Source organism: Filicampus tigris, chromosome 11 (genome assembly GCF_054856515.1).
Source record: "Filicampus tigris isolate MCC_2025a chromosome 11, RoL_Ftig_1.0, whole genome shotgun sequence".
Classification (NCBI taxonomy): domain Eukaryota; kingdom Metazoa; phylum Chordata; class Actinopteri; order Syngnathiformes; family Syngnathidae; genus Filicampus; species Filicampus tigris.
Genome location: NC_141227.1, coordinates 13,394,974 through 13,413,532, shown reverse-complemented (window position 1 = coordinate 13,413,532; position 18,559 = coordinate 13,394,974). Strand labels below are relative to the sequence as shown.

Sequence of the window (18,559 nt, the reverse complement as noted above, 5' to 3'; positions counted from 1 at the left end):
CACATGCATTTATCCGTCCCTCCACACGGATGCGCCCTGCGTATGGCACAGCTGCTGCAAGGTCCTCATAATATCCATCCGTCAATCCATCGTGTGCGCGCATTATCGAAAAAATGAAATAGTTTCGAATGGAATCTATCCATGACACGTCTCACATTAACGTGAAAGATAACGGTACTGTTTTGTTTTTTTTTAGCCTCTAAACAGACACAAACACCGCCCGCGCAGGACATGCGGCGTAGAAGAATGAGTGGTACTGCTTAAAGTCACTGTGACGTATCTCGCGGAGTTTGGCATGCGTTACGGCTAGCCAACAAGACTACACAGTGGGAGAGAGATAAGTCACCAAAATCGAAGTACAAGCAAAAAGGTAAACGTTGTTGTTTGCTGTTTTACGTCATACCCCATACAAGTAAACAATGGGGTTCCAATCGTAAAAGTGAGCTCCCAGCTCCACATTTCGATCGATTCCAACATTTTGCTTGTGTCGCTGTGAAGACAGCTCCCTCTGCTAGTTATAAAGCTTCATAATGGCGTCAAGAAAGAATTAAGATAAGAAATGCGATTTGCGTCAACGCTGTGATTGCACGATGAACCTGAAATTAAATTTGCACTTTAGGGCGCGTTTTCCCCCTTCTTCTTCTGCCATATGCTAAGTAGTGTTGAATCACGTATTAACTCGGTGCTGCCTTTAGCGGGCTTTGGTATCTCTGCAAAAACACAGGACTGCAAAAAATAAAACTACCGGGGCGCAGGATCCATGAAGTCACAGACCGTTAGCAAAAGCCTTTTCAGGCCAGAGGACGGGGTTACACTACTGATTTCACGCCACTTGTCAGCTGCGTTGTCCGTCGCCCTTCATTGTAGTGTTGCATATTCATGTTTGTCTATTTTAGAAGCTCTTGCATCGTAAGGCTAAATCTGCACTAAAGGCATTTTAACATAGGCTAAAACGACAGCTGTATGTATTTGTCAAATCCCATGACAGCATTGTAACCAAACAATAATTAATCTTCAGTTCAGTTTGATGAATATGTATGTGTAATCTAACAGTTGGCGATTATTCACGCTAATGCAAATTTAGTCAACAAACATGCTATATTTGAAGTCTTTGATTATCTTTGTGCTAGATCTGGTAGTTCCTGGTCCCACTTGTATATGCTGTCGTTTTTTTCCAGATAGATGTCTTCTCCAAATAAAGAAGATGGGTTGGAAGACGTGGAGTTTGTATCTGTAAGTCACACATCATTCTTAAGTGTCCGAAACCGTATCATAGTACAATATGTAATAAATATTGTACACATCTCACCATCTGTAAGGCTCATAAAATTGCGTGATTCAGACACATTGTTTTAAACGGTTTTTAAATGTATGTCTAATGAGAAGTTTCCTTGTACTTTCCACAGGAAGGCCAACTCAGGCCAGTGCTGGAGTGTGTTGATCTGCTGAGCGACAGTGAAGAAGAGGGCTGTTTGTCCTCATCAGAGACGGTGGGCGTCCAAACTTAATATGCGTCACAACTAGGTGGTAAAGATGTCAAATATGATTGATTCATTGCCTTTATGCTCCTGAAGCTCGAGGATAAAATCAACCGTCAAAAGGCACATGTTGAATCTACTCTGGATAGACTGGCACAGCAGGTGGCTCTGGAGAAGCAGGAAAGAGCGGATAAATGTAAAGCATTCAAGGTAGGGGAAAACAATTAAATGTGATGAATTGGTCATATTTGAATGTTCTGAGCTCCTGTATCCATGCCAGTGACTTATTGAGCACCTCGGTTGGACCAGTAGTACAGTAGATTTGAGTTCAGGATAATGATTGGAATCCCTAAATGAAACTGTACAGTTCTGTGTAAAATAAATATTTGTATTCCTGCATAGTGCTTTGTATATTCTGATGCAAAATGTCATGACTCTTCTATTCAGGAGAAACTAATACAACAAAGAGTTCATAGACAGCAGGAGATTGCGACAAATGGAACAAATCTTGAGGCAAAGCGCTGTGTGGACATGTGGCTAAAAATGCCAGGTATGTTATGCATCTGAAAACAAAAATTGATCATCTCCTCATTGCGCTCAATGATATAACCATCAACCTCATTAAATAAATGTGCACCCGAGTTACACAATTTTTTGTGGTCATAGTTTCCAATTGATTTACCTTCTGACACATTTTATTGAACCTCCATCTTTTTTTTTTTTCTTTCTTTCCCCCCCAGATCTCCGTCCTGGAATGATCAGTTCTGGTTCAAAACGTCAACGCAGACCTGTTCTCCCCATAAACACTTCGACTAAACACACGTGTCCTGTAATTAACTGCTGTCGTGTTTATGATAATGCGTCTCTCCTTGTAGGACATCTGAAAAGGTTTGGTGCTGTTTTTGGGGGGTTTACATTTTTGTGCAAATGTGGATATTTTGTTCATTTTTTTTTGTGTGTAGATTTGACCACTCACCTTGTGATCCAACCATCAGTCTTAAGGGAAGTTCCCCTTTGCTTTTTGCCTGTGTGGCCTGTTGTCGTCATTTTCCGACCAAAGAAGAGTGGCAGGCACATCTTGAATCTAAGGTTTCACCATTATAGCAACTCGTGAAAACCTCCTCCTATATTGAACTCCATCAATGAAACAAATGTTTTCATTTCTTAGGTGTCCTCATCTCAGCCCGAGGGTCACTGCATGTCTCAGAGCTACCAGTGCATTGTGTGCTTTGCCTGTCCTGCCTGCTACCTCCTCTTCAACTTGCGGGACGAATGTCTTCAGCACATGGCAGCAAAAAAACACTTCACTGAGTCCCTCACTATGAATGGTGAGACTTCTTCATACGCGTCTATACCAGAACCTCTGCACGTACATGATCAAGCATCTTCTGGCCTTGAAGTAGCTAAATATATAATCTGTCTTATCAGGTTGCTGATGAGGTGTCTTGCCAGTGAAAACATTTTTTTTTGTTTTACATTCTATTTCTTAAAGACACCAAAAGAGAAGTGGTGCCAGTTCCGGTTCCACAGCACGCCAAGAATCGCCTTATTGCCTTGTGCAGGGACACTCCATTCACCGTCCAATGCTCTTTTTGTCATACAGTGCTGACTTCGCATCAGGCAGCTCAAGCTCACTTTAAGTATGTTTTTTTTTTTGTTTTTTTTAGGCCATACTCTTAAAATGCATGTTTCAAAAAAAAAGTTTAGCAATAAACTGACAGAAAGAAATTACAACACAATGTCCATCCTGCTACATTGGCTGAAAAAAAAATCTGATTTGGTCATTACATTTTTGAGTCCACTAGGTACATGCGAATATACAACTTGTACTTCACTTTATGCTGCAGCTGGAACTACTTTAGAAACTCAAATCTGAAGTTTAGTTCTTTCACTTTAAAATACAATGGTAAAATGTTTAATGAACTCTTATGTTTATTTCACGATGACCGAGGAGTTTACGCGTCAAATCGTGGTGTCCAATTTAATTGATAGTGACCGTGCAATAAAATAGATGGATACATCTTGTCACTTTTTTTTGTGTATTACTGAGCATGAATCAGTAGGATTTGAAAGGCATATTTTATGATTCAAGCAGCTAACACTAAAGCTTTTGTGCATGTTTTTCTACTTGAAAACTACTCTACTATTACTATTACTTTTGTAATAGTAAACAAATAGTTAACATCAAAGTAGTGTGAACAGTCAAATGTTCTGCCTGTAGTTCATGTCTTTGTTGTTTTAAGGGTTCAAAAATAAAGTTACTCGATTTTATGTTTTTTTTTTTAAAAATTTTATATGAATCTTTTTTCAGATGTTTTTTTTTTTTCTGCCAAATATCAACAGCGACCTGAAAAAATACAAACCAGTCAGGTCTTAGTGGTAATGGCAAAAAAAATGTATGTACATAAACCTGTCTGTATGTCAAGGTCTGCTTTATATTCCTGTTGGTGTAAAAAAATGCTGTAAGAGTATGAACCTTGGTTTTGAGTTTAAGGATTTGTTTCCACATCTTAATTTGCTGTACCGTTCTTTCCGTAGTGTGAACTGCAGACATGGCAGTGCAGTGGCCAAGGCGGATGTGACAGTGGTGCAGGTAGTGAAACAACTGCAAGTGCGAGGCCAGTGCTCCCGCTGCTGTTTAATCTTCATGAGCCAAACAGAAGTGGAACGTCACAAAGAAGACACCCAACATGAGGTGGCGCTCAACAGGACCATGGAGCAAGCTCTTCTTCAGTATGGCAGGTTTAATGCAAAAAAACACAGGTACTGGGCTAATCACAAGGAGGAAATTCCCAACTCTGGAACACCAATTCATAGAAACAGCAAGACGAAGAGCGAGTATGAAAAGATACCCGTCAAACGGAAAAAAATAAGCCGCACGACGGCATGGTTCTGCGAGTGTGGTATGAGTTTCTCGGAGGAAGCCTCAGCCAGTAATCACCTCTTAGCTGTGAACCAAATCTTTTACCAATGCGGTGTGTGCGGCAAACGCATGGGAGAATCTTCCATCACCCGCTTGCACATGTGTCGCTTTCACGGGAGTGCGCATCTCTCCAATTTTTTTTTCTACTGCCGCAAGTGCAAAGTTGAAATGCCTCGCCTGGAAGATATCATGTCACACGTGTTGGACACGCACGCCGGGCACACCTTCTTCACTGAACAGGATGTGCCTGAGGATGCCCAGCCGTCGACCAGCAGCAACAGCAAAATGGACCCGTGCACCTCCTCCAAGTCCGCGATTCAGCCCATCGCAGAGGAGGCGGCGGCGTCCTCCTCTTGGAGCGCGGCGCCGACTTGGATGTGCAGGATGTGCGAGGACGTGTTTGACTCTGAGGCCGCCGTCCGCAAACACTGCGGCGACCTGAGCAGCCACAGCTTCCAGAGGTTCAAGTGCGGCCACTGCCCGCAGAAGTTCTTCAAGGAGTCCACCGTGCGGCGCCATTGCGCCAACGAGCACGACGGGCAGGTGAAGAGCGCCTACTTCTGCGGCCTCTGCGACAGCATGCAGTTTGACTCTGAAGGGGAGTTTATGCACCACTACGAAAGCCTGCACAGTAACGACTACTACTGTATCGGCAACCACGATCTCGTTCAGCCCGCTGTGAGTATTACGCCTGCGGAGTCGTGTCCCTGCATGAACTCGGAGAAGAACAGAGATGAAATGAAAGCCGCCTACACGCGCTGCATGAAGACACTGGCCTCCGAAGGTCTCTGCCAGTACGTGTGCGGTCCTTGCGCTCTTTGCGTGCCCTCCTATGCTCAGATCAAGGCTCACGTTAACACCACGCACGCTGCGTTGAACTTGGACAAGACCTTTGAAGTAGAATGCCAAACTTGCAAGCAACGCTTCTGGGATGTTCCGAAGTTCCATAATCACCATCATTCCCAGCACTGTGCGTTGGAGCCGTGCGTGAGCTCCAGGACCTGCAGGAAAGACAGCGCAAAAGAACCCCAAACGCTGCATGATGTTGAGGTCAAAGCACAGCGAAATGGTATGTCACTTTCACATCATTGTTGACATTTTTCTTTACTTATTTGTTAACTTTTTTCGCAACAGTGAACATGGGTATTCATGGGTGATGTTCCACCCTAGAAAGGTTTGTAATTATAGATTCCAGAAGGTGGCTGTAAAGCGTTCCTTTTTTTTTTTTTTTTCTAAATGAAGCTTCTACACTTCAACATAGTTCCTGACACTAAGATACAAGGAAAGCAATACTTTAATTTGATCTGAACAAAAATTGTGAAAAATAAAGCTTTTGTAGCAATGATGGAGCATAGTTCCCAAAAGAAAATCTCCATGGGGAATTCACAAATGCTGCAATTTGCAACAAGATGGAACATTTCAAATGAGCTAGATATTATTTTTAACAGGATGAGAAAAGCTCTCTTAATGTTCCGAACTCCTTTTTCTACTGTTTTATGTGGAAGAATATTGTTGAGTGTGGCTGTAGTTCAACTTCACAAAGACCGTGCTGTTCTTTAGACCGTAAAGTAGTTGAGACCGAATCGACAACACTTCTGCTGGTTGCGGCGAAGTAGTGCACTCGATTAATTAGTCAACTAACATTTATTCCAAACCAACAATCAGTTTTACAAATCCCTCGCACTTGGTTAATTTAAAGTGAAGTATTTTTTTCCCTGCAGACACACTAGAAACTGTTGTGTTTGAAAATGAGCCGACTGAGATGGATGTCGATCAGAATATGCATCAAACCCCGCATGGCTCTCGATCACCAGGTAAATACAGCGTTCTACTGCTTTCCAATATGGTTTTCCCAGTATGGGGGTACACACATAACCATTTTCAGCATCTTCACGATGATTAAATTGTGATGCAAATGTGTTCTTATTGACCGTTCCATCCCAGGGACGGAATTCCTATCTCTGCTGATTAGTATTACGTTTGGGGAACTATGATGTCATTTTCAGTCGAAAGAAAGTGACAAAATGCCCCAAAATGTATAAAAATCGGTGGCTTTTGCTGCTTAACTCCTAGTCCATAAACACAATATTAGTCAGAATGCATTGTTTAGACTAGTGGACATATTGTCAAGAACATTTTTGGGTTGACTTCTCCTTTAAAGATATCTGAGAATCTTTTGATCTCAACAAAAGGAAAATGATCATTTTTGCCTGATTGTCAATTACACATGTAACCCACTTGAATCATTTTTGCGTCTTTCCTAGTCGAGAATACAGATTAAAGAGAGGCGGTACAGAAAATGGACGGAGATGCTATGGTGTTTCATGTATTATTGTCTTCCTCCACAGATGAATCTGACGAAAAGGTGAAAGAAGCACTGGCTTTGAGCACAGAAGACCGAGAGTCAGCAGGTATGTAACTGAAACCATGGACGGCGGGATCCACACAGTATGTGAGACACGTTCGTTGTTAACTTTAATACTTAATGCTGCCTGTTTTTAAAATGTTTTACAGAGTTCGAAGAAGCTCTTCAAAGAAGCCTTTTGGACTTCTGAGGAGCATCTTTTCGCACATTGTCACTAACGAGAGGTTTTGCACTTGAGTTATTTTCTTGATGTCAAATAAATGATATTCCATGATTTTATGTGTTTCTTAAGTTACCCTAGAAACAGTACAGCACATCATAGTCATGTCTGATTGGGAAATATGTGAAGTGTTGTTTGTGCCTTTAAAGCGTTAACACACACACCACTGTTTATGGCAACAACGACTGCAACCAAAGAGTACTTATTTCGTCACATTCTGTTCCACACCTGTTTGTATTACAGCACTCAAAATCCAGTGCATTTCACGCACCCTCAAGGACACCTCCAACCCAAGGACTGATTCCCGTTTACAGCCATCCTCCAGAAGCAGGAGTAAGAATGAAGTATTGTTTCTCTGTGAATGGAACTGCTAAACACCTTCATTGGGTGGAAATAAAAGAAACTAATGAGATCCATTGGATATCGGCTGGTAATTGTGTGTGATACACCAGTTAAAGTGGAAGTGCTGTGTAATTACAGCTGCTTCACATCAATGGTCTATTGGGATTATTTCTTGAAGCTTCAGCAAGTTAAGCAGATGTTAGTATTCTAGTTAGCAGCCTAAACTGTGTCTGTCCTCTATGTTTAATGTGTTACACACTCATCCACTACCGCATACATTTCTGTGAAAAAACATTTGTCCTTCTTTATTTGTACTTTCCCCACTTTAATGGGATCATCAAACAAAGATAAACCAAGTAGACATTTTAAATGGTGATTTTTATTTGTTATGGAAAAGAACCTCAGGCCTCCCTGGGTGGGCAGTAATTCAGATCCACACGGCACCTCTATGCTGACATCCTGTAAAGAAATTCAAGCCGAAACTGTTCAAAAACCCACCAGTTCAATGGATTGCAAAAATAGCGAAGCTGCTATCAAATTAGTGGTCCCGTGTTAAAACGTAACTTGACCTGTTCAGATGTTTTTGATTGAAATGACTTTTAATTCAGTAAATATGATTCTGCTAATCCAATTAATGACAATTTTTAGTTCTTTACATCCTCTAAACTATGTTTAAACTGTTGTGCATAGTAATTTGGAACAGTGAATTTTAAGCATTTTTGGAGGAAAAAAAACTATCACTGAGAGTTGTGTTAAAAAAACATGAAAATTATACTCTAAAAGTTGATAACTCTAAATTTCTGCTGAGTGTCTTTTGGGTTGACTATTATGAAAATCAGAGGAATATATATCATTTGCATAATTTGGAATTTGGTGTCAAGTGTTTTACCCCAAAATAAAGTTCTGATGTTCCAGCAGGCTTTTCCTGTTCAGTTTTTGCTTGCTTCTATCATAAGTATGAAAGTTTTGTACTAGCAATGACTACTTTTTCGGACACTTAATGATTCCTTCACCTTGTCTAAGACCCCAGTTCCATCTAAAGAAACAACCAGTGTCGTGTTTGTGCCAAACATACCTTTTTAGAATTGTGCTTAACCCATGTGTGGGATTTGGTTTTGTTACCAATTTACCTCAGTATATAATCTAGCTTGCTTGCTTGTAATGGTACAAACAAAGCTGCTCACTGCTCTGCAGCGTATTTTTTTTTTTTCGAACTTTCATGCGACTTTCAAAGCTTATAAATATTCCATTATTAGAGTTTTGTTTACATACATACACATTTATTTCCCGTCCCTGATTTATTGTTAGTGCTATTAGTTGTATTTGATTATAATTATAATTATAATTGTGGCGGCGTCATCTGTTATTGTTATTATTAGTAAATAATATGCATACAAAAAATTAAATACTACAATAAGACTTTGTTGTCAGTGACCCCTTGGCCCCGGACCCCGGTTTGGTAATCGTCTATTCGGGACTCTTCGAGAAACTTCGGCGAAGTACAGCAGAGGAAGTCCGTGTCCATGTTTGGCAATGCTCCCTTGGGCAGTCAGCTGGACACAACAACTTGCTGCTCCGACGTATCCCACCGTACTCTGAGCAGTGAGCACTCCTTGCCGAGCAGATCACTTAGAAAAGATTGAGATTATTTTTACACAGTCGGCCACCCACCACAATGGCCCAGGCCAAAATACAAGCGAAACTCAACGAAGTGTCAGGCGGCAAGTTCAACAGGACTATGTCCATGGCGGACCGGGCCGGACAACTTTTGACGAATTTGGATCAGCTGGAGATTAGGTAACAAGTGGACTACGTACGGTACCGTTTTGCTGAATGTCAATTATTGTTAGCTTGTAAAAGTACTGTACTGTATGTGCTTTGTGGTGCTAATTCATCTTTTTGCAAATGTGTGTACGTGTGTCAGGGTGGAGGCGCTACGCGAAACAGCCTCGGCCATGGAGCAGGAAAGGGAGTACATCCTGGAAATGATTCAATCCTTACAGAACAGTCAAGAAATGCATAACATCAGTGCCGGTGATCTCACTCTGACTTCCACTTGTTGGACACTTGTTTTATTGTGTTTTATTTCTGTCCTTCAGTTGTGAGTTTGTGTGTTCCATTTTCACATTGTGTACAATGGGTTATTTTGGACCTCAATGTGGGTGTGTTGCCAAGGAAAAATAAAAATCAGAAGACCCGTAGTGCTCTTTTGTGCCTTCCAAGGTCCACCGACATGGAACTTGCAGGCTCCAATAACAGACTTTGCATAATTGTCTCAAAACATGCCTCTGGTTACAACACAACAGTAACAGTGGCAATGATTCCATCCCTTGGTGTCAATTCTACAACATTCTTCTTTTTCAGGAGAGAAAGAAGAGTTGACTTTGACAGCAGACCGACTAATGGGCCGCACGTTGTCGGTGGAGATCAACGTGGGCACCATCAGGAACAGCCAGCAAGAGGATGCCCTGCGCAAGGCCACGTCCATCATTGACGAAATCGTGAAGAAGCTTCTGGTCGACATGGCCGAATCGAGGCAGCGGCTCCTCGCCTTGCACTCGGCCTGCCTGACGGAGGCGCCGCTCGTACCCATCGACCAGAAGTTCCAAGTCATTGTGATCAGTTGTGCTCTGGAGGACCAGAAGAAGATCAAGAGAAGGCTGGAAATGCTGCTGAGGAACGTTGGAAATGCAGAGAAGAATATAAAGATCATGGATCACCAGAAATCAGAGGAGCCAAAAACCAACGGCAGTCAGTAGGACTTGTCACCAAAACCTAAAATGTCCTCCATTGTCTTAAGCAAACTCTGATATGTGATACATACATATTGTGTACCTTGGGGCCAAAACCACCACCACAGCAGCGTGAAATATTTGACACAGTTAATTAGAATCTTGAGATTTAACTCCACTACCTCAATGCACGAAGGCGATACGAGTCGCTTTAAACTGAGGATTTGTTTGCATGGAGCTGTTTATGTGTGCACAAGTCAATAAAACCAGTATAAACAAGTTAAAGGCAGCCTTTCTCTTCAACAACTGTTGTCATATTGATTTAAATTTCAGGGAGTAGTTTTGATGGCATTAGTGAGCTGCATAGTCCTTGGTGTTATAACGAGCAAGGTGTTTACGAGAGAGGAGGCCACTATTTGAGGGGAAACTCCAATTCCAAATGCTTTCTACAAGTCTACTCAGTTTCTTACAAATCAATTATCATTATTTTATTTAAAGAAAAATCTTTAAAGGATAATTTGATTTGTATGATTCTTGTCAGGAGGTCTGTCAGACCCATTCCTAAACATCACAGGGGTTACTGTAGTCTTGATCTTGAATAACAGAAGAAGGCACCTGGGGTCAAAATTCACATCTCTTCCGTCATAATTTCCATGTGATCGTCACACTCAGGAATTAAAACATTTATATGCAAAATGTGAAAGGTAACCTCTCTCTCTACCCGGAACCGATATTCACAAGGATAACATTTTGCAAATCTATTTGAAATCTCTATTGATGTTAGTGAAAATATGCACATTTGAAAAATACTCTGAAGAGCACAAAGGAGTACAGTATTGGAAAACAACAAATTATTTATTGCGTCCCTTGTCGACATACCTCTTTGTAGAAGATCCATTGTCCTGTTAGTTACAGCTCAGGTACTTTGCCAACAATTTTCAACTAAAATCCTACTCCCTCAAATCTAGTTCCAATGGCTGAAGACATTTAGAGTGGGTTGAAAATGAAGTGCCAAATAATGAACAAGCCAAAGTGGGCCTTGAGGGAACAATTACTTTTGCAAACAGTTCAGATTGAGGTTTTTTGAAAACAAATAAAATACTCCATGTGCCAGCACTTGTATATTCACATATAAAGTTTTGCTCTAATATTGGAGACCATAACATTTGTATTTGCAGGGATGTTTTTCTGACCAACATTAAAAAAGCGAGCCTGTGAACAAAGTAAAGATTCATTTATTTCACTTCTCCCTACTACACCATGACAGCTGGAGCACAGCTGTGTGGCACAATTCAGGTTACATTTGTTAGAACGAAAAATGCACAATGATTCGTTTTTGTCAAAGACAAACCAAACATGTTTTTTTTTTGTTTTTTTTTAATGTGAGAAAAAAAAAGAAAAAAGAAAGCAACACAGAAATTCATACAACACCTGAGTGACAGCACAAAACTATGATTCATTTTAATTCCCGTTTCTTGGTTACTCAAATGTTGTCATTTTAATGATAAAGTGCATGAAGCCCATTCGGTTAATAAACAAAAAGGCAAAATTAAGTATTGATTATGTACAAATGTGATGTGCAGGCCATTTTCAGGGGACTAAAATATTTTTCCTTGAGGTCAATGGACAATGATGTAAACATGGTTAAGGCATTGTGGCTTTGCAACCAAAACAGAACATTCACTGATCCGTTTAAGAAAAGGCTTATGCATGCAACACAATTATACCACTTTTCTTTGCTTTCAATAGCACTGTCCAAAATATGTGAATGTTGGATACCATCATACATGCGAATATCAGTTCCAAAGGAACAAAAACAATATGCATGCATGTGTAATTCGCCAATGTATTATAAATTCATTTAAATACAATGAAGAAGGAAGTTTAGAGATGTTTTCACATTACGATATTTAACAGGAGACTTTTCTACAACACCTTGTGTCACTTTGTGCTTGTTAGACTAGTGCGAGAGATAAAACAACCCAGAGTTTCAAATGTCTTAGCACAAACTAGGAATCTCTTTTAATAGCCAAGTATTTGAATTTTTGTCAAATATTCCAGGATGCCCAAGCATGTTATAAGAAACCTTACAGTCCTGATTTTATTTTCTTCCCAATTTTCAACTGTGCATCTTGATGTTCCAATTACAAAAGAGCAGCATGAAAACAAGTACACCCAAACAATATACTGTATGAGATTAAAAAATAATAATCAAAATGTTGTCCGTGATGTCTGCAAGGCAAGTCAGACAACATTGATGACTCACAATGTAACGAGTGACTTAAAAATCATCCCAAATTAAACATTACGTCAATAACAGCAATTCAAAACAACAACGTCGTATAGCTGAGTGTGACTTGAGAAACTCAAGTGTGTCTGCCTCCTGTTAAACGCCAAAGAGCTCAAATTTGGTTAAGAAATTTATGAGTGGACAGTAAAGTACACATAATCATTTTTGGTTATATGTTAACACGACAGATTATTTGACGGTTACATTCAAACCTCTGCTCCGTTAAGACAGTAAATAATTGGCACCAGGAAGCCGTTAACACTTCAAAATATCACTCAACACTTTAGTGATTTGTATAAAAATACATTTAACCAGCCGCTGAATTTTTTTACAGGAAAAACAAATCATAACCTAGTGAGAGTGATAAAATACTCAGTTTGCCCTCTAGAATACATACAAAGATGTGCATCTGAAATCTGTAGGATTAAGTGCAGTAAAATATGGATAATTGCAAATTATTGTATTGGGGGGATGGTATGATGTCATTGGGAAAACATTCTTTGAAATAACAGATTACAACCATCTATCCCACCAGACATCTGATATCTAGTATAATGGTTTATCTACCTCCTGATGAAAATGATGAATTATCCTATTCAATTTGTCAAATCTTTCACATACATCCAAAACATTCTGGACAGGTGGACATCCTTTTTGGCCTGCTATCAGATCTGAATTGTTTCATAATAGAATGATTACCTTGTATTATATATTCTATTTTATTGAAAAAAAAAAAAAAAACCTGCGGCGGTAAACATGAGATTGTATGTGCACAGCAAAAGTGGAGCCATTGTTCAAGATTATAGAGATGAAATTCCCATCAATATGGGTGGGAAAAATTTAATAAGGAGATTAAAGATGAGATTAGTGTAACGAGGTGACTTCCAGTCTTTGCACTTTGGTTTCTGAGGCTACCTGTGGATGGTCAGCAAAAAAAAAAGAAAAAAAAAAAAAGTAACTGCTGTCTAGAGGAGGCTGCAGCTCCCGAATGGGTTTTTACTCTTCTTGGTCCTTTGTTTGTTTGGTCGCAGTGTGATGACTTCTCTGCCGTTGCTGGAGCTCTGGTTGCTCGGATTACTACTTGTGGTATTAAAAACTCCTGGGTGCAATGATGCCATGTGGGTGAAGCAAAAAAAATGAATAAAAAGCACACGCACACACACGCACACACACACACACACACACACACACACCCTCACAGTAAAGTTTCTTACCTATTTTATTGCTTGTTGAGTGTACCGCCTCTGTCTCCTCTGCTGTTTGCTGTTTGAGTTGTTGGAGATACCTCTCTGCTAAGTACTTAAACACTGCAAACCAATTGTCATTACAACCCCCCCACAGTATTAGTACTTGTTTAAGCATGAAAAATGTTTAATTTTTTTTTTTTTTAAACATTTTTAAGCTCAAAACTCTGATATGCCTATAGCAATAACACAAAGTGTGTTTTGCTTTTTGTATTTTGACAGACTGATCCAAATCACTTTCAATAAGTTATAATGCCACTTAGTGACAGTTTCACTGTACAAATAACTTCATGTTGCAGACTCTTCAACCGTTGAGCAATATACTTTATATTATTAGTTTTATTATACTCGGGTTAACTTCTCCTTATACAGCGATGCCCTGAGATATGAGTTTAATTCATTTGTGACAAAACTCGTATCTCAAATGACATTTTCATATTTTCATATTGAACTGAACAGAAATGATACTTAATCTGTTCCCCCCTATGTGGTTGTTTTAATTGATGATTTTCAATGTGATCAACATGTTCATTTTAAAGTCAATATGACCTTTTGGACAATTTATACCACATTAGATTACATTTTCAATAACTTACCCTCTGTGACATTCAAATCTTCTTTTACCGAAGCTCGGTAAAATCTCAATTTAAGCCTCTTGGCCAAGCCTTCCGCTTCCTCGCTGCAAGACAAATAAAGAATACTGTAAACTGGAATAAGAATTCCAATGAACATGATTTATTCTTCAAATCCATGTGTGTTACTGTTGACATGCATGAGAAACAACTCACTTTTTAATAACCGTTTCTTCTAGGAGGTCGATTTTATTCTGCACAAGAACTGTGGGAATATCTCCCACCTCTGCTTCAATCTTCTCCTTCCAATTGTCGATAGCCAGATAAGAATCTCTGTCTGTGGTGGAGAACACCAGCACGCACGCTTGGGCGCCTGTAAAGTTAAACACACCGCCAGGTGCCATACATAATTTCATCTCAACACCTGCATATTGTCGGAACAGTGTCACAGGAGATTTGCTTTGTGGATTGAATTTAACACCCAACGGACACTTCATTAGGGAAACCTGTGCAATCTTCTTGCAATTACATCCAAAGAGCCGAATTAAAAAAGATAATGTGACTGGCGCTCAGAATGACAAGCGGCAACTTCATAGATACTGTGCTCTTTCTAAAAATGCCCTAAGGTGCCACCAAAGCCCTGCCTGAATAGGAAAGTCATACACTAATTTCGAGTTGCTCGATTATGAAAAAAATATCAATCACGATTATTTTGGTAATAATTGAAATCACTACTATTCAAAACGATCATTTATTTTTTTGGTACAAAACAAGAACATTTATAACCATAAAAATATAAGGACAAATACATTTCGTTGAAACACTATGTAAGTTCCTTTTGGACCGAACAAAGCTTTCAAATTAGTTATTATAAGACAAAAAGGGTGCAAATTTATAAATTCAAGTATGATTTCCTTATGCAAACAAACTTGGATATAAAAGCATATTAATAATCGTTTTTACGATTCTGCCAATTTTGTAATCGTGGAGTGTAATAATCGTAATCTATTTTATAATTTTGCTTGGTTACCCTTTTATTTTCTGGTTGTTCTTTCAAGTTATATTTAAAGTTGAGTTTTCAAGCATTTAATGAATTTTATATTGTCACACACATTTCCTAATAATATGGCACCAAATACAATATCCAAGGTCCCCTGCTAGCTCAGTAAGTCCAAAGAGTTTTCAAAATAAAAATAGAACAACAAAATAAAGACAATAAAGAAATAAGGGAGATGCTTATTCACGCTTTGAATGTGTGAAAAGATGCAATGTGGCAAAAAGGTATGGATGCAGCAGAATGAAAATGCAAGAGGCCTGAATTCTACCAATTCATTTCCTGAACCGTGTATTCGCATGATATTTACAAGGTCATTTTGTACTTGACAAAAAAGAATAAGAGTGTTCAAGAAAAAAATATTCAATGTACAAGTATGAATGCACATGGTAGTAGTAGTTTTGAGTACCGGTAGTTGAGTTTTGGTAGCTAAATCAATACTAAGTTTTGAAATCAATGAATAATCTTTTTTTTTTTTATTAATCGTGATTTCAATAGCAATCAAAACGATCATGATTATAATTGTTTTCCATAATCACCTATCCCTACTGCAAACTACTAGCAGAATTAACATGTTTTTACCTTTATTAAATAAGCTGTTTTGAATGGTGCTTCCTTACCGCGGTAGTACGCCTTAGTGATGGCGTCAAACTCCTCCTGCCCAGCGGTGTCCCACAACATAAGGCGAACATCTTCGTCGTTAACACTAAAACCAGCGGGACAGAGAATGAAATGAGTCACCGTGACATCAGCCTACATCAAGGTCTCTTGTCACCCACATGATCTGCCTTTCGAGGAAGTCCACTCCGATGGTCTTTTTGTAGTCCTTGGTGAAGACACCCTTGCAGTAGCGCTGGATCATGCTGGACTTTCCCACAGCACCGTTGCCCACCACGACCACCTTGATGGCCACTTCCATGTCCTCCTCCAGCATGGTTGCGCCGCCCCAGTTGCTCGTGTCACTTTGACGTCGATGGAGCGCTTATTCACCAATGTGACACATACACATACAACCCCTGAAATGTACACATTTGAAGAAATTGACTGTACAGTATTAAAAAGGTAGAGTTGAACAGTGACACCCCATAGGCGCTGTATGAGTGAGCATATCTGTGCAAGTTTATTTCTGTGGTGTGAATTTTGATTTTTTTTTTCTAAATAGCTAAGTATAATTATGATATATAATTTGAATAATGAATAATGTTGTTCTTCAACCTCCAACCCGAACACATGCGGGACAGTGTGATGCAAGGCCGACAAGCCAAGGTTTCAAATATCTTGCTAATTGCTCTCCCCGCACGGCTGAGCACGAAAAATTATTAAAGCTATTGCTTTTTCAGTTCAAGCCACAATTCAAAACTGTGGGTTCATCCTCCAGACCTTTGGAGATTAATTTAGCCCTATAAAATAACCACAAGGAATTAGAGAGTTCAGAGGGAGTCAATCCAATGTGAGCCTGCTTGGAATGGCTCTAAATTTTACAGTGGGCTTGTTTGAAGAAGCTGTCTGGTGTGTTTATTCTGCTATCGACACTACAGGCTGCAGACTCCACATGGCAACTTGGTCTGTGACAGGCATGCGGCTGCTGCATGGGTGTAATGTTAAACAACATATTGAGGGAAAGCTGTTTTCAGTGGACACTGACAGCATGCCCAAGGTGTCCAATAGCCTGTTAGGATTCCGCTCACAAGTAGAAAAATATTTAAATTTAAATTCTGAGGACAAACACAGGTGAAACAGGGCAACTTTCTACTTGGCTTCTTTTTACAGACGACTCAAACTTAGTGATTCAACATCGAAGACAGTGGATAGTGACAGAATCATTGTCTTAAGAAAAAAAAAAAAAAAACCTTCGCATCAACAGAAACAAAGAATACTCTGGAAATGGTTAGTGTACCATCGTCAAAATCAACAATCGAGAGACACAAATGGAGGAAGCCATGTTTGTTTCTGAGACTGTATTATATTTATTCTGCACACAAATTCTGTTGCTATTTTAGCTGTAAATGTGTGTCTTGGCATATTTAGAAAAGCTTTATGAATAGAAGTAATGGCAGTCCCCAACACTCATGTTCTGCACTTTTTCAGCAGCCATATTTTCAACACTGCCCACATCACCACACCTTTTTAAGGGCCATGTCAAAGGATAATGTTTGGTATTTCTGCAGGCTGCTAAAACAAACAAACAAGCAAGCGAACAAACAAACAAACAACAACAATTTAGACACAATGTTCGAGACCTAATTTGACATGACTTTTTCTAAGGTAAAACGTGCCTTAATTGGCTCAATAAAAGTAAGTGGAAACAGTTGTTTAACTAAAAGAGAATGTGGCAATATACAAACAGGCCTACTTTACGGAGTGATGGGTTGCAAGACTGAGCATGACGATCTCTTTGCAAAGCGCATTTTTCCAATACAGCTCTTGTATTGAATCTAATGATATGGTGCAACCATGGAAGTGCTGAGATCAGTGAGTGAGATACAGTATCAAAACAACAGCACTTCCTAAAACATTACATAAGATTTATGCTTGTGGAGTGTGGTAACATTTCTTTAAAACAAAATACTGCCATACATATTTACTCAGAAAAGGATTTTGGTTTTGCCATTTAAGTACCACTGGCTAGTAGAAGATGGCATCTGTTCAGCTTTACGACCACACATCTGAACACAATCTTTACCTCACCCAGGCCCTAAAAGATAACGTTACAATTAATGCCAAACACGATAGGATTAAATCGATTAATTGACTTGTGCTGCGTCCACACCCCGCTCTTGTCTGTCGTCATGCGCTCACACGCCTGTAGCTTCACCTCTTCTAGTCCATAAGGGGCTCTAAAGTGGCCAGCAGCTGCTTGCGTAGTCCTGCTGGCCAACGGGCTGACAAGTAAAGGAAAACCTAACCAGAATAAAACGCATTGCTTACCTGAAAAAACGCCCGTGTTTTGAACAACATCAGATGAACTGTCTTTAGAAGAAAGTGACTATTTACGCCAAAATGACTTGGTCGCCTCGGTCCTTTTCAGCTAGGAAAAAAACATGCCCCTCTTGATAGTGTCGTCTTACGAATGACTACTACAAATGCACAATGAGCGAAGCCTCCTAACACCAAATGCAGCAAGGTCAGCGTCGATGTCAGATTAATATTACTGCCATTTGCCTGGATGAAAATTCTTCATCACCACCCATACGCAAGCCCTGGCTGCTGCGTGCTAGCTACGTAGCGCACGAGAGTGGCTAGGTCGCATTGCTAACTCGCTAATGTTTGTTGCTAGGCAGCAGAGCCTGAGTGATATTACGTCAGCGCTCGAGGCTCATGGGGGCAGTTGTAGTTTTT

The 18,559-nt window shown here is 39.8% G+C and overlaps 3 protein-coding genes across 6 annotated transcripts; 2 read left to right on the top strand and 1 right to left on the bottom strand.

The window, feature by feature from the left end:
* The first annotated feature begins 65 nt into the window (after positions 1-65).
* Positions 66-7,398, top strand: znf451 (zinc finger protein 451). Of its 4 annotated transcripts, none has more exons than XM_086045266.1 (14): positions 66-370; positions 1,179-1,233; positions 1,407-1,490; positions 1,575-1,688; positions 1,926-2,028; positions 2,219-2,366; positions 2,441-2,567; positions 2,647-2,806; positions 2,971-3,118; positions 4,017-5,470; positions 6,123-6,215; positions 6,750-6,812; positions 6,916-6,990; positions 7,230-7,398. In XM_086045266.1, the coding sequence occupies exons 2-13, from the start codon at positions 1,183-1,185 to the stop codon at positions 6,954-6,956; spliced, it is 2,586 nt and encodes an 861-aa protein (XP_085901392.1). In that variant the 5' UTR covers positions 66-370; positions 1,179-1,182; the 3' UTR covers positions 6,957-6,990; positions 7,230-7,398. The 4 variants fall into 4 exon arrangements, with proteins under 4 accessions (XP_085901392.1, XP_085901391.1, XP_085901393.1 ...); XM_086045265.1 differs by having other exon boundaries at positions 67-370; positions 1,183-1,233; XM_086045267.1 differs by lacking the exon at positions 66-370 and adding an exon at positions 780-863 and having other exon boundaries at positions 1,183-1,233.
* A 1,428-nt stretch (positions 7,399-8,826) lies between these two features.
* bag2 (BCL2 associated athanogene 2) lies at positions 8,827-10,345 on the top strand. The gene is made up of 3 exons (XM_086045270.1): positions 8,827-9,125; positions 9,253-9,362; positions 9,693-10,345. Exons 1-3 carry the CDS (start codon positions 9,004-9,006, stop codon positions 10,085-10,087), a joined length of 627 nt encoding a protein of 208 aa, XP_085901396.1. The 5' UTR covers positions 8,827-9,003; the 3' UTR covers positions 10,088-10,345.
* A 934-nt stretch (positions 10,346-11,279) lies between these two features.
* On the bottom strand, positions 11,280-18,473 carry rab23 (RAB23, member RAS oncogene family). The gene is made up of 7 exons (XM_086045269.1): positions 18,149-18,473; positions 16,000-16,236; positions 15,841-15,926; positions 14,383-14,539; positions 14,191-14,273; positions 13,565-13,657; positions 11,280-13,449 (listed from the first exon to the last, which is right to left on the bottom strand). The coding sequence occupies exons 2-7, from the start codon at positions 16,152-16,154 to the stop codon at positions 13,316-13,318; spliced, it is 708 nt and encodes a 235-aa protein (XP_085901395.1). The 5' UTR covers positions 16,155-16,236; positions 18,149-18,473; the 3' UTR covers positions 11,280-13,315.
* Positions 18,474-18,559: the final 86 nt, after the last annotated feature.